A 25964-nucleotide genomic window follows, 5' to 3' on the forward strand; every position below is an offset into this window, starting at 1 on the left:
TGTGACTGAAAACTGCTCAGTAGTTTAACTGGAGTTTAAATGTAACCTCAGTCAATCAAACTTAGTTTAAGGTTAGCTTAACCAACTACGGAAAGCGAGCAGTGGCTGCGTGGTTAAAGGCATTTGCACTAGTATGAATGCTGGAGATTCGAGTTCAATACTCAGCTCCCGAGAAGCTAGCTGATGAAGAAGTGATTTTCAGAAACATGTCCTAGTAACCATCACCGTTTGTAAACTTTGCAATTTTTCTCTTATATCGATAATAACAAAACAATTGTATAAAGCAATATGTCTCGCTAATTAAATACAGATGATAAAAGAAAGACCTTTCTTCAATAACTTGGCCTCAACATAATGCGAACGTTGATCAGAACGTTTTATATTTTAATAGTATCATTTATACTTTATTTGAACCCAAACGTATTTGTTCATATTGTTACGAATATTAACAAAACTAAGGGTTGCTGCTATCTAAGCCGATGATAAGCAGTGGCGTGAATTCACATCAATAATTCAATCATTATGTATCTACATAAACGAAACAATAATTGCGTCTACACATATGTACCATGTACATATACGAGCAGCGGAGAGTCAATGCACAAACACATGCACATATCTGAGCGACTCCTGAAAGTATGCAATGAGAGAAGCTATAAAATCGTGCAATTGTAGTTACAGCTGAGAAGTTTGAGAGCTGATGGCAACTAGTAGGTTCTGGAAGCGCCTAGAAGATGCGAACGTTGAAATCAGAGAGTATAAAAGGCAGCAAATGTAGAGGCACTGGAATTCAGTTTGATTTGAGCTATCAAGCTACCTAGCGAGCCATAGCAGTATTAAATTGAATGTCAGTTTCATTTAAGCTATCAGTTTGGTTATTAAGCCAGCTAGTTGCAAAATATAAGTGTTATTGTGAAGTACTTTAATAAAGGCCATTTTTCCATTATTCAATATTGGAGTTATTTATTCAACAGTTTAGTGATACGAACGTCAATTGGTGTCAGAAGAGGAATTGTTGAATAAATTCCAGAGGACAACAAGGACATGGCAAAGTTCAGTGAATTGAAGATCCAGCAACTGAAGAAGGAGTTGGAGAGCCGTGGATTGAATACAAGCGGCGTTAAACTTGAACTTCAGGCACGGCTACGAGAGGCAATGGAAGCAGAAGGAATTAATGTGGACGAGTATGTCTTTCATCTTGACGGCGACGAGACAACAACAAAAATTGAGGAGAAAAACGAAACACCACAGACAATGGCGAACACAGACTTGAACACAATATTAGCTGCAATATCTGCACAAACGTCGACAGTAACATCCAAGATGGAAAAACAACTAGAATCGCAGGAAACCCGTATAACATCGCAACTGGAAGAGCAGAAAACGTATATGTCATCACAGATGGAATCCCAAGAGACACGAATAACATCCAAGATGGAAACACAGCTCGAAGAACAGAAGACATATATGGCATCCCAACTGGAATCACAGGAGGCACGTATTTCAGAAATGTTGTCGCAAGTGTCATCTCAACTGGAAGACCAAAAGACATATATGGCATCTCAATTGGAAGCGCAAGAGGCACGTATATCTGAAATGTCGGCAGAAATTTTGGAACAGGTATCATCAAAACTGGAAGCGCTGGATGCAAAAATGGCTCAATTTCAGGCAGAAGTAGATGATTTAAAAGGTCGTATGAAGCAGTTACAACTAAATCGCCCAGCTGGTTCAGCAAGCAATCCAAAGGTAAAAACACCATCCTTTGACGGTTCTCTTCCTTTCCAGGTGTTTAAGATTCAGTTTGAGAAGACCGCAGCAGTGAACAACTGGAGTGCTGAAGATAAAGTTGCTGCACTATTCGTGGCATTGAAAGGATATGCTGCTGAAATCCTACAGACTATTCCCGAGGGAGAGCGGAACAACTACGAAACATTGATGAGCCCTCTAGAGAGGCGATACGGAAGCGAACACAGGAAGCAGATACACCAAATAGAGCTGCAAAACCGCTACCAAAAGGCTAATGAGACTTTGAAGGACTTTGCGTCAGGAAAGGCTTGCACATTTGGCGAATGCTGACGCACCCGTGGAATACACCGAAAGGGTAAAAATTCAGAGCTTTATAAATGGCATACGGGACGTCGAAACGAAGCGAGCCACATACGCAAACCCAAAGCCAACATTTGCAGAAACGGTATCACATGCATTGACTCAGGAAACTGCCTCACTATTGAGTAAACCAGCATACAAAGCTCATCGGGTGGAAGTGGAAAGACCAGATTGGGTAGACACAATTTTGGAAGCACTGAAGGGATCACAACAGAAGAATGCCGGAGTTATGAAGTGTTTCAAGTGCGGTAACCCAAGTCACATTGCACGTCATTGCAGCACCGGTACTGGTAGTTCCAACTTGGCTGGTCGTAAACACAAAGCTTGAGGAGATAAACAAGAGCGAGTCAAATGTAAAGATCGAGAACTTGCCCCAGCTATTGAATGTCGTGTGATACCTATCTCGCAAGCTGGAAGGAAATCGAGCAGCTTACCGTCAAAGGAAATGTGGATGGCAAGGAGCGTGTACTGACTGTAGATACGGGCGCATCTCATTTCTTGATCCGATCTGATTTGGTCAACAGGAAAGTAAAGCCATTACCTGGAGCAAGATTGCGTACGATTACTGGCGAGTATAACCAAGTCCAGGGAGAAGTGGTATGTGAAGTCTTAATTGGGGAGGTCATGGTTCTACACAAATTCGTTGTGGCAGATATCGTTGATGAAGTCATATTGGGAGTGGATTTCTTAATTGACTATGACATCAGGATCGATATGCAGAGAAGGATTATGCAGTATAAGAACCAGGATATACCACTTAACTTCAAGTTGGAGAAAATGTTAAGTAGTAATCGAGTAATGGTGGAAAAGACTCGACAAAGGCCACGAAAGTCAAAAGAAAAGGTTGATGGATCGAATGGGCCAAATAAAGCGAAATTAAAAGTACCTGCGAGAAAAAGACCGGCATTGACAAACACTAATGGACGCACTAAAACGACTGAACGAATTTTCACGAAATAGAATATTGGTACATTTGGCGATGCTAGCAGCGTTTAGATTGAGAGATTTGTCTGATCGGGACGATCAGACTTACGTGGAGGGCAGTGTTACGAATATTAGCAAAACTAAGGGGTGCTGCTATCTCTAAGCCGATGATAAGCAGTGATGTGAATTCACATCAATAATTCAATCATTATGTATCTACATAAACGAAACAATAATTGCGTCTACACATATGTACCATGTACATATACGAGCAGCGGAGAGTCAATGCACAAACACATGCATATATCTGAGATACTCCTGAAAGTATGCAATGAGAGAAGCTATAAAATCGTGCAATTGTAGTTACAGCTGAGAAGTTTGAGAGCTGATGGCAACTAGTAGATTCTGGAAGCGCCTAGAAGATGCGAACGTTGAAATCAGAGAGTATAAAAGGCAGCAAATGTAGAGGCGCTGGAATTCAGTTTGATTTGAGCTATCAAGCAGTTTCGATTAAGACGCTACCTAGCGAGCCATAGCAGTATTAAATTGAAAGTCAGTTTCATTTAAGATATCAGTTTGGTTATTAAGCCAGCTAGTTGCAAAGTATAAGTGTTATTGTGAAGTACTTTAACAAAGGCCATTTTTCCATTATTCAATATTGGAGTTATTTATTCAACAGTTTAGTGATACGAACGTTGGCAGAAAATTGCAAATAAGAGGACCCCATAGTGAAATAGTATTTTCACTCTGGAGAGAAAGTCAGCAGCGGTGAGTTTCTCAGGGATGAAATTTAGCGTACCGCACGATTTTCTGTAGATATGGTGTGAAATAATTCGAAATAAAAATGCTTTAATGCATACATTTTATTTTAAATAAATTCACAATTATGTGATTACTAAGATAAGTTGCTATGATATATATTGTAACGAATTTTGGAAAATTCTGATTATTATGCACCTTCTGTTGATGTTCGAATATCTGAACTGTCGAATAAATAACTCCAATATTCAGTATGGCAAAATGGTCCTTATTTACAACTCTACTTCACAATTACAATACTCGCGTACTTCACTAAAGCGTGTTAAAATCAAACTGATTCGTATTCCTCAGCTTCTTCAAGCTGCTGGTTATGTGTATGTGTGGGTGCTTGATTTGATGTGTTCATGTACATAAGTGTGAAACATGTACATAAATGTGGTTGCTTGCTTTATTGTTGTTTTGCATTTATTTATTAGCAGCATAGTGATGTATAGAACTGCTAATATTCGCCACACTGCCCTCCAACTAAAATCTTTCGGTCTAACCGCTGCCAGCCTCTCCAAATGAATCATCCTTCTATTTCGTGATTTCCCAATTGTTTGTGTGCGGTGGACGACATCACTGATCCGCTTCACAACTTTCTACGGGCCTTCCCAGTTCACTGAAATTTTGATGCAACACTTTTCCGCTGGTGAGGGTTGACTTAGCGCTTGTGGGTTTGGCGTTTACTACGCGCAAACGGAAGGACGGGTGCGAGCTGTAGTAATGGTAAGGAAACAGCTGCATTATATATGCTACCTAATTACATTACTGAGGACCTCGTAGTGGTGGCCGTTGAGCAAAAGAATAAGGAGGCATTTATCCTGGCGTCCTGCTACATGGCCCATGCTGCGGAGGTTTCACCGATGGAGTGCAAAAGGCTAGCACAGGAGGAAGGGCGCAAAGGGTGGTTGGTCATAGGCGCAGATGTAAATGCGCACCACAATGTGTGGGGAGGAGCAGATACGAACGAGAGAGGCGAATCTCTATTTTGTTACATCCTGAAGATAGCCAACAGGGGAAATGTCCCTACATACATTGGTCCAAAATCCAGCAATGTTCTGGATATTACATTGAGCTCCGAGCGTGATATATCAAGGTATGATTGGATGGTTCTTGATAAATCATCCTTATCCGACCATGCGTATATCAGCTTCAGCATCCCCCTAAAGAGGGTAGAGAAGGGAGGAACCTTTAGAAACCCCAGGTCAACGAACTGGACTAAATTCCAGAAACAGGTAGAAACAAGACTGGGACAGCCCAAAGAGGTTGCCAATGTGGAGGAACTGGAGGAGTGGAATGAATTCCTAACAAGGACGCTTATGACTGCGTATAACAAAGCTTTCCCGTCTAAGAAGATTCAGAGGAAAAGCAAAGCCGGCATGGTGGAGAAATGAGCTGAGTCTTCTAAGAAGACAAGTAAAAGAAATGTTTAAGCTCGCAAAGACCGCGGAAAGCGAAGCGTGTCGGGACGAGTACAGGGATCTACTGAGGATCTACAAGGGCGAAGAGACTTTCATGGAAAAGTTTCTGTACGGACATAGAGTGCTCCAGCGAAACAGCACGGTTGAAAAAAGTTCTAGCAAGGGGAAACATAACCCTGGGACTAATAAAGAAAGAGAACAGGGAATGGTCACGTAATAGTGAGGAATCCCTTGAGGTGCTTCTCGACACACATTTTCCATCGGGAGACGGTTTAGAAGAGCCAGCAGACATCACTCACACTTCGATCACGCAGCGGGTAGTGCCGGGATTGGTGACCGATACCAAGATCGAATGGGCAGTGAAAACGTTTTCTAAGTTTAAATCGCCGGGCCCAGACGGTATATTACCGGCCATGCTACAAGTTTCAAGTATGGCGGTCGTGGAATGGCTTAAAACAATATTCGATGGGCGCATAAGGCTGAATCATGTACCGCACTCTTGGAGAACTGGGATATTCATCCCTGGGCATCTAATGTCGGGTTGAAAGCCAATGCGTAGAAGACGGATATGGTCTTGTTTACAAAGAGGTACAAGGTCACAAACTGGACCAGGCCTAAGTTAGGAGGGGTGACCTTACAGGAGAAACCTTGCACAAAATATCTAGGAATCATCCTAGACAGTAAGCTGCCATGGAAGCTCAACGTGGAGGAGAGGGTGAAGAAGGCCTCAACGGCACTCTATGCATGTAAAGATTGCTGGGTGTACGTGGGGCTTGTCGCCCTCTCTTTCTCATTAGGTTTATACAGCGATTGTAAGCCCTATTCTATACTATGGAGTTCTTGTTTGGTGGAAAGCCACACAAAAAACAACATACCTCAAAAAATTAGGGGATGCATAGCATTACGGGAGCCCTGAAAACAAAACCCCGACGGCTGCACTGTATACCATTCTGCACATTCCACCTGTAGACCTGGTAGCAAAGAAGATAGCATTAACAACTGCAACCAGGCACGGTGCCTCGGGGCAGCTTGAGCGCCGACCATATGGCCATAGTAGTATAGCGTCATCAATCACAAGATAGCAGATGTAGGAAGTGCGGGTTGGAGGAGGAAACGATCGAGCACGTTCGGTGCTCGTGCCCTGCACTTGCCAGGCTAAGACTCCAGCTATTAGGAGTGATACAGCTGTCAGATCTAAAAGCAGCAAGTGGCTTAAGTCCTAGGAAGCTTCTAGTATTTGCCAAGGGGACGGAGTTATTTTATAACACAGGTCCTGGGTTTTAATAGGGTTTTTCAGTTTGGTCGTTAAAACAAACTTCTGGTAACACTACGGGCTCAATCAGTCTATGTGAGGTCCTCATGGACCGGCCAGTTCAACCTAACCTACCTAATAAACATGGTGGGCATGGATGGATTGCTGGCAGTAGTGCATCCAATTTTTTAAGAATGCATTAATACTGTAACGAATTTTGGGAAATCCTTGTTATTATACACCTTCTGCGAACGTTTGAATCGCTAAACTGTTGAATAAATCACTCCAATATTCTGTATTGCAAAATGATCTTTAAAAAAAATAAAATAAATGTAAAGCGCGATAACCACCGAAGAGATCTAAGGCCGAGCTTCTCTTCCAATTTGCGTCGTGCTCCTCTTGCTTTTCCCAACAAATTGGCCGGACGGGACCTACCTGTTTTATGCCGACTCCGAACGGCATCTGCAAGGCAGATGAGTTTTCACTGAGAGCTTTTCATGGCAGAAATACACCCGGAGCGCTTGCCAAACACTGCCGAGGGGCGACCCCGCTTAGAAAAATTTTCTTCTAATTGAAAAACCTTATTTCTAAAATTTTGATGTTGCTTTGCCCGGGGTGTGAAACCAGGGCATGCGGTATGGTAGGCGGAGCACGCTACCATCACACCACGGTGGCCGCCGCTAATTTTGGGGTACTACAATTATACTTCACAATTATACTTCACTTCGCAACTAATAGCGTGTTTAAATCAAACTGATTAATCATGTCTCAGCTTGCACCGCTTTTATACTCTCGATTTCCTCGTTCACCCATTTCTCCTAAGGTCTAGTAATTTCGTGAACTTCATGCTTTGTTACCATCCATATACATGTATATTTGTAGTTTGTAGCCATATGCGTGTGTATATGTGAGTACTACTTGCGTCTGATGTTGCGTTGCATGTACATGTGTAAATGATGATTGATTTGTTTACGTACATACAAGTGGCTGCTTAGTATCGGCTTAAGGATGTAAGTATCACTTAGTGATGTTAATATTCGTCGCAATACAACTTAATAAACTTGGTGGGCATGGATGTATTGCACTCAGAAGTGCAGCCATTTTGTTAAGAATTCATCAGTGCTGAAGATCTGTGATTGATTTTCTTTTCAGGCGCGTGAAATTAGTTGGTCTTGCTGACAGGGCTAGAGTGAATGGGTTGGGGTGAGTTAGAAGCCTTTTTGATTTATTCAGCTATAGTTGGAACCTTTAGATCCCGGTGTAGCTGGTTGTTATCACATAGTAGGGTGCGTTTACAATCATTCTAAGGGTTTTCGATTGGAATTTTTGGAGAATTTCTATGTTTGAGTTTGCTGCAGTTCCCCACAGTTGTTCCATATGTCCAAATGGGTTTTATGATGGCTGAGTAAAGCAGGACTTTGTTATCAACTGATAGTTGTGAACTTCGGTTCATAAGCCAATACAGATTTCATAGTTTGATACCAAGGTCTTTTGTTTTGTTGAATATGTGGGTTCTCCAATTTAATTTTCTGTCGAGGTGCATACCAAGGTACTTTGTTTCGTCGCTTAGTGGTATAATAAATATCGTTGAGTTTAACGTGTGGGCAAGTGCTACGTCTGGTAGTAAACGTCACTTGAACGGATTTTGATCCATTGGATTTAAACCTCCATTCTTTCAGCCAATGTTTAGTTTTATTTAAACTTCCTTCGAGCTTGGGTGAAGCCACGCTAGGGTTAGGGTCCACGGCCAGCACCGCAGTATCATCGGCAAACGTGCCTATAGTGACTCCTTCTGCTATTGGGAGGTCATACGTGTAAAGTAGATAAAGTATTGGGCCCATTACACTGCCTTGCGGGACGCCTGTTAAGCACTCATAACTTAACTTGGTCATGTCCTTGTTGTCCTGTGGAATTTATTCAATAATTCCTCTTCTGACACCAATTGTAACGAATTTTGGGAAATTCTGATTATTATGTACCTTCTGTTAACATTTGAATCTCTGTTTCAGAGTGTCTAAAATAGGGTAGTAAACATCAGTACGAAACTTTTCTTCTTCAGAAAAAATTGGTCTTTCATTTACTCGTGACTCATCTGGCTGATATCTTCTGATTATTTTGCGAGTATCATAACAACAATAACCCGGATAGTATTTTGACTTTCTTTTCATATTCAGAAAATTTTTTATCTCTCATGTCATATAAATTTGAGCAACGGATGATAAATCAGGTTGAGACCTTGAAGATTCTTACTAGCAGCATTAAAATTCCAAACATTTGCTGTTTCTATATGCTGAATTTTCGTTGCGATCCTGTAGCTTGAGATCAGTAGCCGGTTTCACGTCTCTGCTTCCAGCAATAAATTCCAAGCCATCAATTATTGCAACCACTTTTTTCTAATGCGTAACATGCATCATGTCGTACCAGACCGAGTTTGAGAAAGGTTGGGTTAGGTTGAACTGGCCGGTCAATAAAGACCTCACATAGACTGAATGTATCCATAGTGTTACCAGAATGTGTTTGACGACCAAACGGAAGAACCCCAATCAGGTGCCAGGACATATGTTAATAGAATAACTCCGTCCTCTGGGCAAATACTAGAAGCTTTCTAGGGCCCAGCTTAATTTCTGCTTCAAGATTTGGCAACTCTGCCGCCCCTAATAGCTGGAGCCTTGACCTGGCGAGCGCAGGACATGAACACAGAAGTGCTCAACCGTTTCTTCCTGCAGCTCACACTTCACTCTCACTTTGAAAAAGACTCTTAACTCTTAAATTTGTACGCCGCACCAAGATCTTTCAACGATGTTTAGAAATAGTAAAGAAGTTGTATAGTTCTTACAAAGTAGAAAAGAAGTCGACTGCTTCTGTTACTGTTTCAGCTGAATATGATCCTACCAAATTTAAAGAATTGGCGGCGCAAGAACGAAGTCTGCTAAAGCATTAATTGTTTTGATGCGTGTCTAATTACTTGAAAATATACCTAACATATAGCTTGCATTATCATAAGATTGACCACGACAGTTTACTATGTCCAAACCATTAGTTTCAAGATTTGAACAAAGCATCCTCAGTACCTTTAGCTTTATGGGCGACATTTGGAACCTGGGTTCAAGAGTCGGCTTAAAATATCTAGGTCCCGTACCGCCAATTTGTAGAGAAACTTAAAAGGTGTATGACGCAAATTAGAAAAGAAGCTCGGCCTTAATCTCCTCGGACGTAAATCACTCCAAGTATTTTTTTATTGATCGGCATGCACAATATTAGGCGTAGAGTCTTCAATTATACCAAACACTTAGCAAATTGCACTTCACTACAAATTCCTTGTAGTCTGCGTCAACAATATAATTTCTGCATTGATAGTTTTAGACAAATACGACGTATTTCCACTACCACATAGAACTTTAAATATTCAGATACAAATTGGTCACATTGGATAAGAAGCTCCACTGATTCTAAAAAAGTTCCATTATGGGGATGTCCTATTCGCTCTGAATTTTTTCGAAGTGGCAACCCTCTTATTGCCAGTGATTTAATAATTGCATTGACTCGGTATATCAATACGCTATGTCTTCAATGATCTGTATTAGACGTCCGCGAACTGCTGCTAGAGCTTTAAAATAACTAAGGTTTGTTTTATGAAAATAAGAATTTTCATGACCTTCAATACGTGCTTTTTAGTTTTTCCAGTCACGAAATCCTTTACCAGTAAGAGCATTCATTTCACCACTTCTACCAAATAAGCTGGAACACAAAATTTGTACATACACTTTCGTTTCTGAACAAATTAACCACTCACGGCTTCTTATGCTTTACATGTAGCAAAAGTTGCAGATTGCAAATTTTTGTATGTGAGATGGCGTAATCTACTAATCTACTCATCATGCATAGTAATTGAAAATTTTTGCAAATATAAGGAATACAGAATGATTTTTTTTAATTTCAGATACAAATTTCAATTTATAAGTATTTTAATAAGATAAACAAATAATTAGAAAAAATTAAGCGAATTGCGCGGTCAACCACGGTTTATTTCTGGAGTCTGTGGCTGCCATTCCATGACGTTGATCTGGCTTTCCTCAAACCATCTTTTTTCTACTTTGCTCGTATATTTCGGGTCGTTGTCTTGCTGGAACGTCCAAACAAGTGCCATATGGCAGCTTGATGATTGAGTATATCAAGTCAACAACGGTACTTTCATTGAACTGTGGGCACCCAGGCCGTTTTCACGCAAACGTCGAAGAACAGTCTCAACGCTTGAAAACTCTTAATTTCAGTTGTTGTTATATTAACGATAAAGATGCTGCGAAGGTTTTGGGGAGTGCTATCAATGTTGATGGCCCTTTGCCGGATGTAGATCCGGTACGTTCCGGTAAAAGCACCATTGAGGTACTAGCCCGACCATCTCGGCAACGATTAATATGATCGAAATTAAACCTTCTAGGCCAACCGGGACTCCCCACCCCTAGTTCCATAAGGAACTTGGGATCGCCAGTGCCTCGCCTGCTAAATATGTGTATGATATTTTCTTATTTGTAACAGGATTTCCCTCGCGTAGGAGGGTTGCGGAAGCTCTGAAGCTAGAAAGGTTTGTATTGCGCTTATCAATCCCTTGAATTTCAGTAGCAGCTGCAAATGAAAACTGCTTCGAGTATCTGATGACGTACTTAACTTCATTTACCTATGAATAAAGAAAATATGCAAAGAAGGCAATTTGGATAAGGCTTACAACAACTAAGCCATGACGTGGCTGAATGCGTTTGTAACACTTCAACCATCGCAGGAGTGCGGGTTCAAATCCCACTCCCGGGAGAAAAGACTTTGAAGAGATTTACAAGGTATAATCGAAACAGCTGTCGCCTTGTCCGTCCTGATGTCACGTTGTTAAAATTTTTCCCAAATTATTAAATATATTTACCGACATTGCTGGCTTTCTTCCACTCTGCTTGCCACTTGGTTGATACTTGAAGGCATAACGTACCGTTTTTGAAGAGAAACCAACGATATTTTGCACTTCCACATAAGTATCAGCAATCAATTTTTGTATGAGGGCGCCCTACTCAGGAGTGCAATTCATCTTTCCCGACATTACTGAATAAGGAGTAATAAAAATTTGACGATTATTAAAAACTAACTTATTAATAAAGTAGCATCATCATTCCTTTCAAATTTTTCACAAAGTTTTTCACGCACTACTAAGATTTTGACTAACTAAAAAGCAGTTGCAACTAACACCCCTATTATGAATTTTCATACGATAGACGATAAACGCTTCCTAGCGTATCGTAAAAAATCAGCTTTCATATTGCAATTTCCACACGCCCGATAGATGTACTATTGTGAATGACAGCAGAGTTTTGTTTACAAATTTTTGTGAATCTATACGAAACAGATAGCAAAACAAAATTTAAATACTAACAATTCATTTGTCTTGTACGTAAAAGTGTCAAAAGTTTTTAAAAGCTGTTATAATAAAATGTTTTATGCAACCTCTGTTACCTTTTATATAAACTCAAATGAACAAATTGACGAAACCTGCATAGATTCCACAGAAAGAAGAAAATTGAGAGATGCTTCCAATCTTCTTGAAATGAACTCTACACTGTAAGTACTTGGCATACTAAAAGTAAAAAAAGTTTAATAAACAAAATTGATGTCAGAGTATGTCTTAACAGAAATAGAAGGCAGTTTGCGCGCCCGTAAAAATAGGCCCAAATATTTTGAAGGTTTGTGTCACTTTAAGGCTTCTTGCCCAGGATGTTGCAACAGAGTGTTGGGAATGAGGCTGTAGTTGGATTATTTTGGATTATGTAATAATTGTATATTTACTTTTATTTAAATAGTTCCCAACGTATCGTGGAAAAATTTATCGGCGATTGCTAGCGTAGAAAATTGAACAGCTTATGCGATAGTTACGTATGGCAATACCACGATAAACGCTAACGATCGGGTTTCACACGCTAGAATTTATTTCATAACACGGTAGAACAGATTGCAAGCGTTTATCGTGTATCGTACGAGTTCATAATAGGGGTGTAAAATTTCATACAAATTTTATAAAACCAACGTGTGTATACCGAAAAACTGTTGTGATTAAAAAAAACTTGGCCTCGTAAATGAAATGAGCCATAAGCACTACTCTAAGTTTTTACCGCAACTGTAAGTATTTTGAACTTAATAAAAAGAGCTATAAAGCTTATGTCTGAAAAATTAAAAAGATAATTACATGCAACAAAACTGGGACAACCCAAAGAGGTTGCCAATGTAGAGGTACTGGAGTAATCCATTGAATTCCTATCAAAGAAGCTTATGACTACGTATAACAGAGCTTGCCCTCTAGAAGATTCAGAGGAAAAGCAAAGCCGCCATGGTGGAGCAATGAGGTGAGTCTTTTTAGAACACAGATAAAAGAAAGGTATAAGTTGGCTAAGTTCACGGAAAGCGAAGCGTTGAGGGACGAGTATTGGGATCTGTTGATCTACAAGCGTGAAGTTTCCAGGACGAAGAGAGTCTCATGAAAAAATTTCTGTGCGGACATCGAGTGTTTCAGGGAAACTGCGCGGCTAAGGGAAGTCCTAGCAAGGGAAAACATACTGCTTGGACTTATAAAGAAAGAGAAGGTGGAAAAGGCCCGTAATAGCGAACAGTCCCTTGAGGCGCTTTTCGACCTACATTTCCCATCGGGAGATGTTTCAGAAGAGCTAGAAGACAGCACTTACACGACGACCACAGAGCGGGTAGTGCTGGGCTTGGTGACATATACCAAGATCGAATGGGAGGGGAAGACTTTCTCTAAGTTTAAGTCGCCGTGTCCAGATGGCATATTACCTGCCATGCTACAAATTTCGAGTATAGCGAAAAATAGTAAGCAAAATGTGCGTAAGACTGAATCATGTACCACACTCTTGGAGAACTGCTCGTGCATTTTTCCTACCAAAGGCTGTGAAGATCGCTATGATGTATTCCAAAAACTACAGGTCCATTAGCTTAACATCATTTACGCTCAAAATCTTTGAGAGGTGGATATATATGTCCATAAACTCAAACGTAGATCAAAAACTTCTTTCCACAGCACAACATACGTACACCAATGGCAAATGCGTAACACGTCACTGCATAGGGTGGTTATAAATATAGAGAAAGCCCTGGAATATAAGGAATATGCCTTAATGCTTTAGAAGTCTTCTTAGACATCGCGGGGCTTTCAACAAAATATCTAAAGAGTCGATCTTTGATGGTGTTACTACATTAAAGCATATACATCCATAACCATATAGATCGGCTGCATTTGAAATTGAAGGAAAATTACATCACAATGGAGGTTGTATGAGACCACGGAATCAGTGGATAGGAAGACGCCGCAAGGCGGTGTTAGGACCTCAGTCCAGTTCAGCCTAACCTAACCTTTCAAAAATAGGGAAAAATGTGTTTCGAGGATTAAAAACACGAAGTTAGAAAGGAACCTAAATACATTAAAATTAACCAATATTAAAATTTAACAAACAAATTGAAAACATCTGGCAATATGATATTATTAGTCAATCAACACAATAGTTGAAATCCTTTAAACAGCAGGAATGTTGGATGTTAGGAAAACAAAGAGCACTCAAAACCTACGAACGTTTAGTGAGAGAATATGTTTAGAATTAGAACAAATAGTTAAGGCACCTTACATAAAAATGTTTGAAAAAATGTTATTTAGTACCAGTTTTGCAATAAACAGAACTGTATACCCAGTTTCAGCAAAGTTTGGTAAAAAGTTCCTTTGTGGTAAACTATTTGTACTAGGGGCTATTCTTGACACATAAGAACAGAAGTCTTATGCCAGCTTTAATGAGACCCAATTTGGTCTCTGTACATTTTATCAGATATACAGCAGGGTTGTATAAAAACGCTTTAATTGTTTATTAAAATAAGAATCCAATTGAGTGGTAAAAAGCATTAAAAAAGAAGCGTTTCCCGGTAATCAGGGGATAGAGGGTATTGAATTGGCAAAGGAGGGTGCAGCACTCGATGCATATACAGATTACAGCCAAGAGGACGAAATAATTTTATGAGAAATTACTTACTATTAATGGTTAACCATTATGCGTATGCATAGGTCTGGCCAAACCTATACGAATTTTAACTAAATTTTTTTTACAGAATGGTGGAGCTACAAATCTAAGCTCCAACGATATCCTGAAGACATAAATTATCTACAGTTTTAAAACAAAATTTTTTTAAAATACTTATAAATTAAGGTTTTATTACAAAATTTTAAAACTGAAGCCTTAACCGTACACCAAAGGTCCAGCCAGACCCAAAAGGTTTTTAGTGTAAAATCTATAAAATTCTTGACTTTCTATGCGCCTTGACTTTGAAAAACAACGGTACAAAGACCAAGAAAAATAAAAATTGTTACAGTTTCAAAGAAATATTCTCCCAGCTGCTTTCCTAATGTGCTAAAGTGTGCTCACAAAATCGTATAGTTTTTTGATCGTGTTTTTGTGGAAAGGCACAAAAGGGTTTGCAGCTGCAGAAAATTTATAAAAAAATACTTTTAACTATAATTATGTATAGTTGAAAAAAAGTTTGTTTAAGTATTAAAGTATATATAAATAAATATTTTAATTTCAGTTTTTATCAAATTATATTTTAACTTCATATTATTTTACTAAAAAAGTGTATAGGTCTGCCTAGACCTATGGTGTACGGTATACCCATAAGGGTTAATTGGGTTTATCCGTATGGTCATCAAACAAATTCTGCTAACACTATGAACACATTCAGGCTGTCCAAGGCCTCTATTGACCGACCAGTTCGACCTCACCTTAGCTCTATAAAAATATAGCTTAGTTTTTAAAACTTCTAAGTGGGTGCGTCGAGCGGTTTAGAAAATGTTAGTTGTTCGAATGCTTACGGGATTCGGGTTTATGATATACATATGTATATCTATTTAGTATTGCGTCCATCTCTAATATATGCACATATATACGAGGATTGCTATTTATATTTTGAGCCTTGGCAACACTTAATTGTTTGCCGGCGCCATCTGACGTTTTCAATTGAAAGTTTGACGTTTTTAAGCATAACCTTCTTCAGAAAATTTTGACATTTGAGCACAACTTGTGTTGTCCACAGTAACTTAAAATTGTATCTCAGCGAAAAAATGGAATTAACTCGTGAAAATTTTCGTGCGATGATTTTTTACGACTTTCGATGTGGATTATCAAGACAGGAGTGCTTTGAACAAGTTACTTCCACTTTTGGTGATGAAGCCCCATCCTTTGCCACTGTGAAACGCTGGTATAACGAAGTCCATCGTGGCCGCCGTTCGCTCAGGGGCGAAAGTCGCGAAGTCGTCCAAAATCAGTTGTTGTGCAACAAAACATTGACGCTGTGCGCGAGAGATTGAGGCATCCCTGGGATATTGCATGAACATTTAGCTGTGAAAAAAATTTGTTCGCGTTGGATCCCGCATAATTTGACAAAAGCTCAATCCTCAACACCTCAATCGGAGTGGAAAAAGTGCTACGAAAATTAGTTTGAACGCATGCAAAAGTGTATTGATTATCATGGAGAATACTTCGAAAAACAATGAAGCCATTTTGGATAATAAATTACTGTCTTTTCATTATTAGGCTCAAAATATAAATAGCAACCCTCGTACTAACTTGAAATAAATAATGAAATGCTTACCTTACTATTTTCTTTGTAATTCATAATTTAGGGAAATTTTTACAATCGTATATCAAAATATCGAGAAGCATTTGCCTCTTGGGCCAATGCAGCAGACGTTATTCGTTTATATACATACAGTTGCAGAGATGATGATGAAATCTATAAGGAACTTTTGGATATTGCCAATGAAATGATCCCGCACGTAATGAAAACAGAAAGTTCAGGGCATTCGGCAAGAAGTATTTTACGTAATTCTGAAGTATTCGCAAACTTATTACGTTTCTACGATGGCATATGCCAATGGGAGGAGGACAGTTTAACACCAATATTGCATATTGGTTGGGCTAAGCCATTAGTAAATAATATTACGAAATTTGACTATGACATAAGATCATTGGTGGTAATAAAGGTTCCTGAGGATGAAGAAAATGTGATTACAAAAAAACAAACAACAACTGAGGCAACAAGTTCTACAATGAAGACATTAAATATTGATGATGCGGATGCAACTGAGGCTATTAAAATTGAAAAACGAATATCAAATACAGATTTGAAAAAAGATCAGCAGGAGAGTTACAATTTGAATAACAATATTCTTAAAGAGGAGGTGAGTGAATAAAATACAGTGTGTGTCAGTTAAATTATTTTGTTGTAACAGTAAAAGTGATCCCTAAAGTGTTTCCGAGTGATACCGGAGTTATAGTCCTTCGCAGGCTCTAATAATTTCAGTAATATTTTTGCAGAAGTATTACAATGTGCATGATTTAAAGTCGAGAGAATATTACTGAAAATATCAATTAAAAATTGTGTGTATTTTTGCTTCGAGGCTGTCATGTTAATACATATTCATACTATTTCCACGACTGTTGATCACCCTATCACTGCTGGTTATTCGAAAGTTCCGTATACGTTTTAAAATTCCCTATATGAAAATTTTATTAAGAATTCCACAGCAAAATACCGTTCCTCGCTTTTGCCTCATCAGTATTTACCCACTTTTGCTTACAGCTTTCTGAGATATTTGGCTAGATATCATGGGCGATGACCGTCTAGGGTTCATCGTGGTCATATCAATCGTTCCCGATATGGAAACCGGAATGGTGCTAGTTCCCGGGTCTTCAAAATCAATAACACTCGTCAAAACCAAAGGGGAGTGTCTTTGTTGCTAATCAATCAATCAGTACAGTAAACATTTAGGCTTGAGTCACATTAGAGCCCAAGTTGAGAATTAACGTACATCTCAAATCTTAAGTGTTGCTTCTCAACACTGGCCCAACTTGATATATAGGATACTCATAGGGTACTCAACAAAAAGGCGATTTTTTCGTGGAAATAATATTGGACTGAAAAGTAAAATCCAAATACTGCGATATTTTAATGAATATAAAATAAAGCATGTATATATGATTTCGGCGGCTGAGTGGAATATCACCCTATCTCAGCTATCTGTTCGAAAACACATTTTCTGAAATGGAATATAGCCAAAACTGAATACTAATTATTATCCAAAAAATCTAAACCAAAAAAAGGTTGAAATGGGCTTAAACAAATTTAATGAAATAATGTATGTATTAGACTGGGTCGATTTATTAACCGATATCGCGCCATCGATTTTGGGCTCAGGAAAAAAAGGTTCCACTACGCATACCCAAACAAATTATTTTCGAGCTTGCAAAAAAAAAAATGGCGAAAGGGTAAATTTTTCGGCCAAAACACTCCCCAAAACCCAAAAAATATTTTTTTTTTCGAAAAACTGTTATCGGCAACGTTTTTACAACAGTTAAACAAAAAATTTTTTTTTGGGTTTTGGGGAAAAATGGACTTGCCATTTTTTTCGCAGGGCCGAAATATATTTTTTTGGGTATGCGTAGTGGAACTTTTTTTTCCTGAGCCCAAATCCTATCGACAAATCGATGGCGCGATATCGGTCATACAAATCGACCCAGCTTAGTATGTATATCTTGAAGATAGAAACAAAACCCAAGACCTAATCAAGAAGTGGGAATGGGATATTAAGTAATATCTCTTTCTCTGCTTCCAAACTATGGTGTTGACGGAAATACTTCCTTGGCCGGAACGTATTCGTCCATTCGCATAGCATGACCTAGCCAGCTCAGCCTTGCATTTTTATTCGCTGCACTGTAGTCATATCTGCGTAAGGCTCATACACGTAATCCGTCGGCGTCACGGAGCCATCTTATTTTCTCTCTACTCGATGGTTCCGAGCCATTCAGGTATGATGAGCGACTTGTAGAGCGTGATTTAGGCTCGAGAGTGGACTTTGCTATATATTGCCTACTCAGCCCAAAGCAGCACTTGTTGGAAATAGTTATTCTCTGTTAGTTTTCTAAGCTGACATTGTTTTTGCTGTTAGTGCTGGTTCCTAAATAGACGAAATCCTTCATAGTCCCGAATTTATATCCGTCAACAGTGACGTGGCTGCCAATTCGCGAAAATGCTGATTATTTCTTAGATGACAGCAAGTACTACGTCCTGTCCACATTTACCGCCAGACCCACTTCTTTTGCTAATTTACCTCATCCCGAGAAGGCAGAACTCATAGCGCGTCTGTTTGTACCACCACGGTTCAGTTTTGCTGATAGAATTATCTTCTTCAGCATTATTTTACGGAAATCACACGAAAGGGAGTCGCCTGGTCTGAAGCCTCGTTTATTTTCGAATGGCTCGGAGAGGTCCTTCCCAATCCTTACGGGGCTGGTGGTGTTGCTTAGTGTCATTTGTTAGAGCCTTATAAACTTTGCAGGGAACTTGAATTCAGACAAAGCAGCATACAAGCAGGCTCCTTTCGCGCTGTCGAATGCTCCTTTGAAGTGGACGAAAAGATGGTGAGTGTAGATTCTCTTATCGCGAGCCTTCTCCAGGATATGGCGCATCTTGAAGATCGGGTGGATATTATATAGAACGTTATACGCGATATTAAGCGGGCTGATTCCGTGTTAATTGCGATGAATTTTCGGGCATTACTCCTATCAGCGTTCTGCCTCTCCGGAGGCTTACATATAAAGCAAACATTGTTGACTGAAAATATTTTTAAGGTCGGTATTATGCATAATATATTTATCATACAACTGAGGTTAAAATTTATGAAATTTCATTGGATTATTATTCAGCTCAATTCATGAAAGGTATGAGGTCTTCAGCACAGACAAAGACAGTCCTCGCCTTTTTCACTTCTTTTTTCTCTTTTTTTCATTACACTTCTTCTTGACGATAAAAAAACACAAGACTAGCCACTTCCAAAAATATCAGCACACTCAAAATAAAAAATTTAAACGACGTTTCGAAGAAAATATAGATTTTTTTGTTTAAAAAATCTCTCGGTATATAATCCATAGAAAACGGTGAATTTTTTTCATCTTAATGTGAAAAAGTGTTCTACACGCAACAACAAAATATATTTCTCTCTGTCTAGAATTGTTTAGAAAACGAAGTGTATTTTCTACGTTTATACGCTTTATAGGTTCGGCTATAGAAAATGTAGAAGCCGCAGAAAATTTTTCATAAATGTATATTGTTGCTGCGTGTAGAAAACTTTTCACTGTAAAATGAAAAACTTTCTACGTTTTCTATAGATCCTAGACAGAGAGAATACCCCTCATGTATATTAGAATAAAAAATCTATTAATATGACAAGAATAACACAGGCCGACAGCATCTCAGACCCAGAAAAATAAGACTCAATTCAAGAAAATTAGTAATCGACTATATCATGTCTATGTTATCTCAATCGAATTGGAAAATGCGATTCTCAGCGAAAAAAAATGATATTTGAGCAAACTCAACGCCATCTGAAAGAAGAAGACTTGTATTTAAAGATGCCATCCTTTAATTTGGGTGAAAGAAAACATCTGCAAGGCTACATAACCTCAAATATGGGTTATCTGCACTTTAGGTTGGGATATCTCGGATATCTTGGATTCAGCGCATCATAAACCTTCGGAGATATATAGTCTAGTTTCTGGATCTGAATGTTGGTTAAATTTTGTCAGCCTGTGTAATGAAACTCAGTTTTTAAATAAAAAAACAACAACTTTGACTGCGCAGCCGGTAGGCAAACTTTTTAAATGCATTAAATACACATTTTGTATTTAACTGTTTTTCTAAACATTGACGAGACGGGACCTACATATATGTTTTACGCCGACTTCAAACGGCATCTGCAAGGCAGATGCGTTTTCACTGAAAAGCTTTTATTGGCACAAATACACTCGTAGTGTTTGCCAAATCACTGACGTGGGGCGACCCCTCTTAGTGAAACTTTTTTTCTAATTGAAAAAAAAAAAACATCTTTAAAAGTTTTTGGTGTTGCTTTGCCCGGGACTTGAAACTGAGATTTCTTGTGTGGTAGGTGGAGTATGCTACCACCACACCACGGCGGCCGAGAAAACTAAATAGACGAAGTAATAGGCATCCAGAAAGGGCTTAAATTGTGCAATTATTCAGATTTCCTCAATTTAAGAGCTTACTGTTCTCAATTTTCCACATATTAATATACATATATGCATATTTCTTCTTTACGTGTGTTTGTAACTTAACTTCTCCTAAACGGCTGAGCTGATTTAGATGACATTTTGTGTAAGTTCAAGGGGGTTTGTGGATGATTTAGATTCACAATTTGGTCTTGGAAGTAGACCAGCCACCGACCTATTCCAAATCTTATTTATGGTGCGATTCGCCTGAAATTCGGTGCAAAGTACCTCTTTCACTAAGATAATAATTAAGAAACTTTTCAATCTGATAAGGGGACCAAGAACCCACTGTGGAGATTGAAACCACGTTTTTGTATATATATGAAAACTTTTTATTAATTAAGAAATACGCCTAAATGTATGCGTGTACATTATTTGAAAATTTTCAATTTGAATGAAAATTTTTGATTTTAGAAAAATCAAAATAATGAAAATAAAATTATTGAATAAACTAATGAAATTACAAAGTATAAAAATTAAGGTAAAATTTATAATGTATTAAAAGGAACCCTACATTACTCCCGCTTCAAGAAAATTTAACAATAAACAAATTGAACGTAACTCTCTTTTTGTGTGAATTTTCGGTGTTGTTTGTGTCTGTTGTTTCGATTATTGCCGGTTTTAATCTGTCAATTGGATTAGTTTTAATAATATTATTGATTTCAAGTTTAAAACGTTTTTGGCCTTTTTTCCCAATTTTGTAAGGTCCTTCATATGGTTGCTGTAATGAATGTTTATTAATAACCCGAACAAATGCAAATTTACTTTGAAGATCTTTTGGAACATAAATTCCAGTATCAGAATCTTTATGATGACTTAAATTTGATCTGATATTTCGAAAATGTTCATGTTCGTGTTTCAGTTGATGAGAAATTTTCAGCTGATGGTACATAGAGTTCCAATGTTGAGATTGAAACCACGTTTTTGTATATATATAAAAACTTTTTTTGTTAATTAAAAAATAAGCCTAAATGTATGCGTGTACCTTATTTGAAAATTTTGATTGATTATAGAAAAATCAAAATAATGAAAATAAAATTATTGAATAAACTAATGAAATTACAAAGTACATATATAAAGTTAAAGTAAAATTTATAATGTACTAGAAGACCCGGCAGACGTTGTCCTGCCCTAAATTTTGCCCATCTGCATACATTTTAATAAGCTTTTTCCGTCTGTCTCTGCCCCCCCCCCCCCCCCCCTCCCTTCTTCACTTTTTCCTAATCCTTTTATTCAGTCCTTCCTCCTTCTTTTTCGCTTCATCTTCGTCTCATTCTATCTCTTTCTCAATCTCCTTCTCCTTCTCTCTTTTCTCTTCACTCAATTTCTTCTCATTCTTCTGCATCCCTTATTGCCTGTCCCAGAGGGTGGTATGTATTTTATTCCAGTCCCAGTCCCACTCCGAGTCTCATTCCCAGTCCCACTTCGAGTCTCAGTCCCAGTCCTAACCTAATCCCAGCCCCAGTCCGTCTCTGGATAATATAATACTCTGTACTAAAGCACTCATCAACGGCTTTAATTTCATATCCATATTGTATAAACACTGTCTAGGCATTCACTGGCCCACGTTTTGGCTTATATCTCGAGACCCTAGTCACCCAGGGGTATGAAAATTGCCCTCTGCAGAACTAAAGACTCCTGAATTAAAAAAAATGTCATAGTACCTCTAAATCGCGGGCCCCCTTAGAACCCCCCACCCTCTCGGCGGGCCTGGTGATGTGCTATACTTGATATCATTCGCTGTAATATTTTTTATTGATAAGCAGGTTGTTTAATTAAACACCAAGCAATTACACGGAAGTGTTGGTGACCACCGTGGTGTGATGGTAGCGTGCTCCGCCTATCACACCGTATGCCCTGGGTTCAACTCCCGGGCAAAGCAACATCAAAATTTTAGAAATAAGGTTTTTCAATTAGAATACAATTTTTCTAAGCGGGGTCGCCCCTCGGCAGTGTTTGGCAAGCGCTCCGGGTGTATTTCTGCCATGAAAAGCTCTCAGTGAAAACTCATCTGCCTTGCAGATGCCGTTCGGAGTCGGCATAAAACATGTAGGTCCCGTCCGGCCAATTTGTAGGGAAAATCAAGAGGAGCACGACGCAAATTGGAAGAGAAGCTCGGCCTTAGGTCTCTTCGGAGGTTATCGCGCCTTACATTTATTTATTTATAATTACACGGAAGCATACATGTTAAATTCCAATTAGAAATAGTTCAACTAATTCCCATTAGCTTTATAATTAGAAATCTAATTGACTTCTGCTAATGCAATTAGATATTAAATTAGCTCGAATTAATTGATTCTAATTCGAGCTAATTGAATATCTAATTGCATTAGCAGAAGTCAATTAGATTTCTAATTGTAAAGGTGAAGCAATTTTTTTTGCTAATGGCAACTAATTGCAATTAGATTTACCATTGGAATAAAAATTTCAATTATATAATGGGATTTAGTTGAACTAAACCTATTTATTTAATGAATTAGAGAATTTCGCAAATGAAGGTTAATTAGCAATCATTAGCATTATCTAATCATTACATAAAATCTATGCACGGAAGTGCCACTGCGTATACGTAACATTTTATTATTACGTATAAACAAATAAAAAAAATTTGCAATAAAATAATATTGCGACTATAAACTGATATATTACCTATCCTATCTCCACGGGGTGCAAAACAAATTCAGTTGGTTCAGTAGTTTAGGAGTCCATCGCGCCCAAAAATGTCGTGACACGTGTTTTTTATACTCAGTTGAGCAGAGCTCACAGAGTATATTAAGTTTGATTGGATAACGGTTGGTTGTACATATATAAAGGAATCGAGATAGATATAGACTTCCATATATCAAAATAATCAGGATCGAAAAAAAATTTGATTGAGCCATGTCCGTCCGTCCGTCCGTCCGTCCGTTAACACGATAACTTGAGTAAATTTTGAGGTATCTTGATGAAATTTGGTATGTAGGTTCCTGAGCACTCATCTCAGATCGCTATTTAAAATGAACGATATCGGACTATAACCACGCCCACTTTTTCGATATCGAAAATTTCGAAAAACCGAAAAAGTGCGATAATTCATTACAAAAGACAGATAAAGCGACGGAACTTGGTAGATGAGTTGAGCTTATGACGCAGAATAGAAAATTAGTAAAATTTTGGACAATGGGCGTGGCACCGCCCACTTTTAAAAGAAGGTAATTTAAAACTTTTGCAAGCTGTAATTTGGCAGTCGTTGAAGATATCATGGTGAAATTTCGCAGGAACGTTACTCCTATTACTATATGTACGCTTAATAAAAATTAGCAAAATCGGAGAAGGACCACGCCCACTTTAAAAAAAAAATTTTTTTAAAGTAAAATTTTAACAAAAAATTTAATATCTTTACAGTATATAAGTAAATTATGTCAACATTCAACTCCAGTAATGATGTGGTGCAACAAAATACAAAAATAAAAGAAAATTTCAAAATGGGCGTGGCTCCGCCCTTTTTCATTTAATTTGTCTAGGATACTTTTAACGCCATAAGTCGAACAAAAATTAACCAATCCTTTTGAAATTTGGTATGGGCATAGATTTTATGACGCTGATTTCTGTGAAAATGGGCGGAATCGGTTGATGCCACGCCCAGTTTTTATACACAGTCGTCCGTCTGTCCTTCCGCATGGCCGTTAACACGATAACTTGAGCAAAAATCGACATATCTTTAATTAACTTAGTTCACGTGCTTACTTGAACTCACTTTATCTTGGTATGAAAAATGAACGAAATCCGACTATGACCACGCCCACTTTTTCGATATCGAAAATTACGATGAAAAAAATGCCATAATTCTATACCAAATACGAAAAAAGGGATGAAACATGGTAAGGTAATTGGATTGTTTTATTGGCGCGAAATATAACTTTAGAAAAAACTTTATAAAATGGTTGTGACACCTACCATATTATGTAGAAGAAAATGAAAAATGTCTGCAGGGTGAAATAAAAAACCCTTAAAATCTTGGCAGGTATTACATATATAAATAAATTAGCGGTATCCAACAGATAATGTCTGGGTCACCCTGGTCCACATTTTGGTCGATATCTGGAAAACGCCTTCACATATACAACTACCACCACTCCCTTTTAAAACTCTCATTAATGCCTTTAATTTGATACCCATATCGTACAAACTCACCCCTGGTCCACCTTTATGGCGATATCTCGAAAAGGCGTCCACCTATAGAACTAAGCCCCACGCCCTTTTAAAATACTCATTAACACCTTTCATTTGATACCCATATCGTACAAACATATACTAAAGTAACCCCTGGTCCACCTTTATGGCGATATCTCGAAAAGGCGAACACCTATAGAACGAAGGCCCACTCCCTTTTAAAAATACTCATTAACACCTTTCATTTGATACCCATATCGCACAAACAGAGTCTAGAGTCACCCCTGGTACACCTTTATTGCGATACCTCGAAAAGGCGTCAACCTATAGAACTAAGGCCCACTCCCTTTTAAAAACTCATTAACTCCTTTCGTTTGATACCCATATTGCACAAACGAATTCTAGAGTCACCCCTGGCCCACCTTTATGGCGATATCCCGAAACAGTGTCCACCTATGGAACTAAGGATTACTCCCTTTTAAAAAACTCATTAACACCTTTCTTTTTATACCCATATTGTATAAACAAATTCTAGGGTCACCCCTGCTCCACCTTTATGGCGATATCTCGAAACGGCGTCCACCTATGGAACTAAGGATTACTCCCTTTTAAAATACTCATTAACACCTTTCTTTTGATACCCATATTGTACAAACAAATTCTAGGGTCAACCCTGATCCACCTTTATGGCGATATCTCGAAAATGCGACCACCTATACAACAACCACCACTCCCTTTTAAAACCCTCATTAATACCTTTAATTTGATACCCATATCGTACAAACACATTCTAGAGTCACCCCTGGTCCACCTTTGTGGCGATATTTCGAAACGGCGTCCACCTATAGAACTAAGGCCCACTCCCTTTAAAAATACTCATTAACACCTTTCGTTTGATGCCCATATTGTACAAACAAATTCTAGGGTCACCCCTGGTCCACCTTTATGGCGATATCTCGAAACGGCGTCCACCTATGGAACTAAGGATTACTCCCTTTTAAAATACTCATTAACACCTTTCTTTTGATACCCATATTGTACAAACAAATTCTAGGGTCACCCCTGGTCCACCTTTATGGCGATATCTCGAAACGGCGTCCACCTATGGAACTAAGGATTACTCCCTTTTAAAATACTCATTAACACCTTTCATTTGATACC

General features: G+C 38.5%; 1 protein-coding gene across 6 annotated transcripts in view; it reads left to right on the forward strand.

Moving 5' to 3' along the window:
- Positions 1-25964, forward strand: part of Mnn1 (menin 1) — a 326319-nt gene that overhangs the window by 44135 nt on the left and 256220 nt on the right. For all 6 annotated transcript variants that reach the window (XR_010949727.1, XR_010949726.1, XM_067766652.1 and 3 more), the window contains exon 4: positions 16211-16768. Coding sequence is in view for 4 of the 6 variants with exons in the window: in XM_067766652.1 (XP_067622753.1) it covers positions 16211-16768 (558 nt within the window). In the remaining 2 variants the exon portion in view is untranslated. The remainder of the gene's footprint in view (positions 1-16210; positions 16769-25964) is intronic.

This window comes from Eurosta solidaginis, chromosome 2 (assembly GCF_040869045.1).
Source record: "Eurosta solidaginis isolate ZX-2024a chromosome 2, ASM4086904v1, whole genome shotgun sequence".
NCBI classification, from domain to species: Eukaryota; Metazoa; Arthropoda; class Insecta; order Diptera; family Tephritidae; genus Eurosta; species Eurosta solidaginis.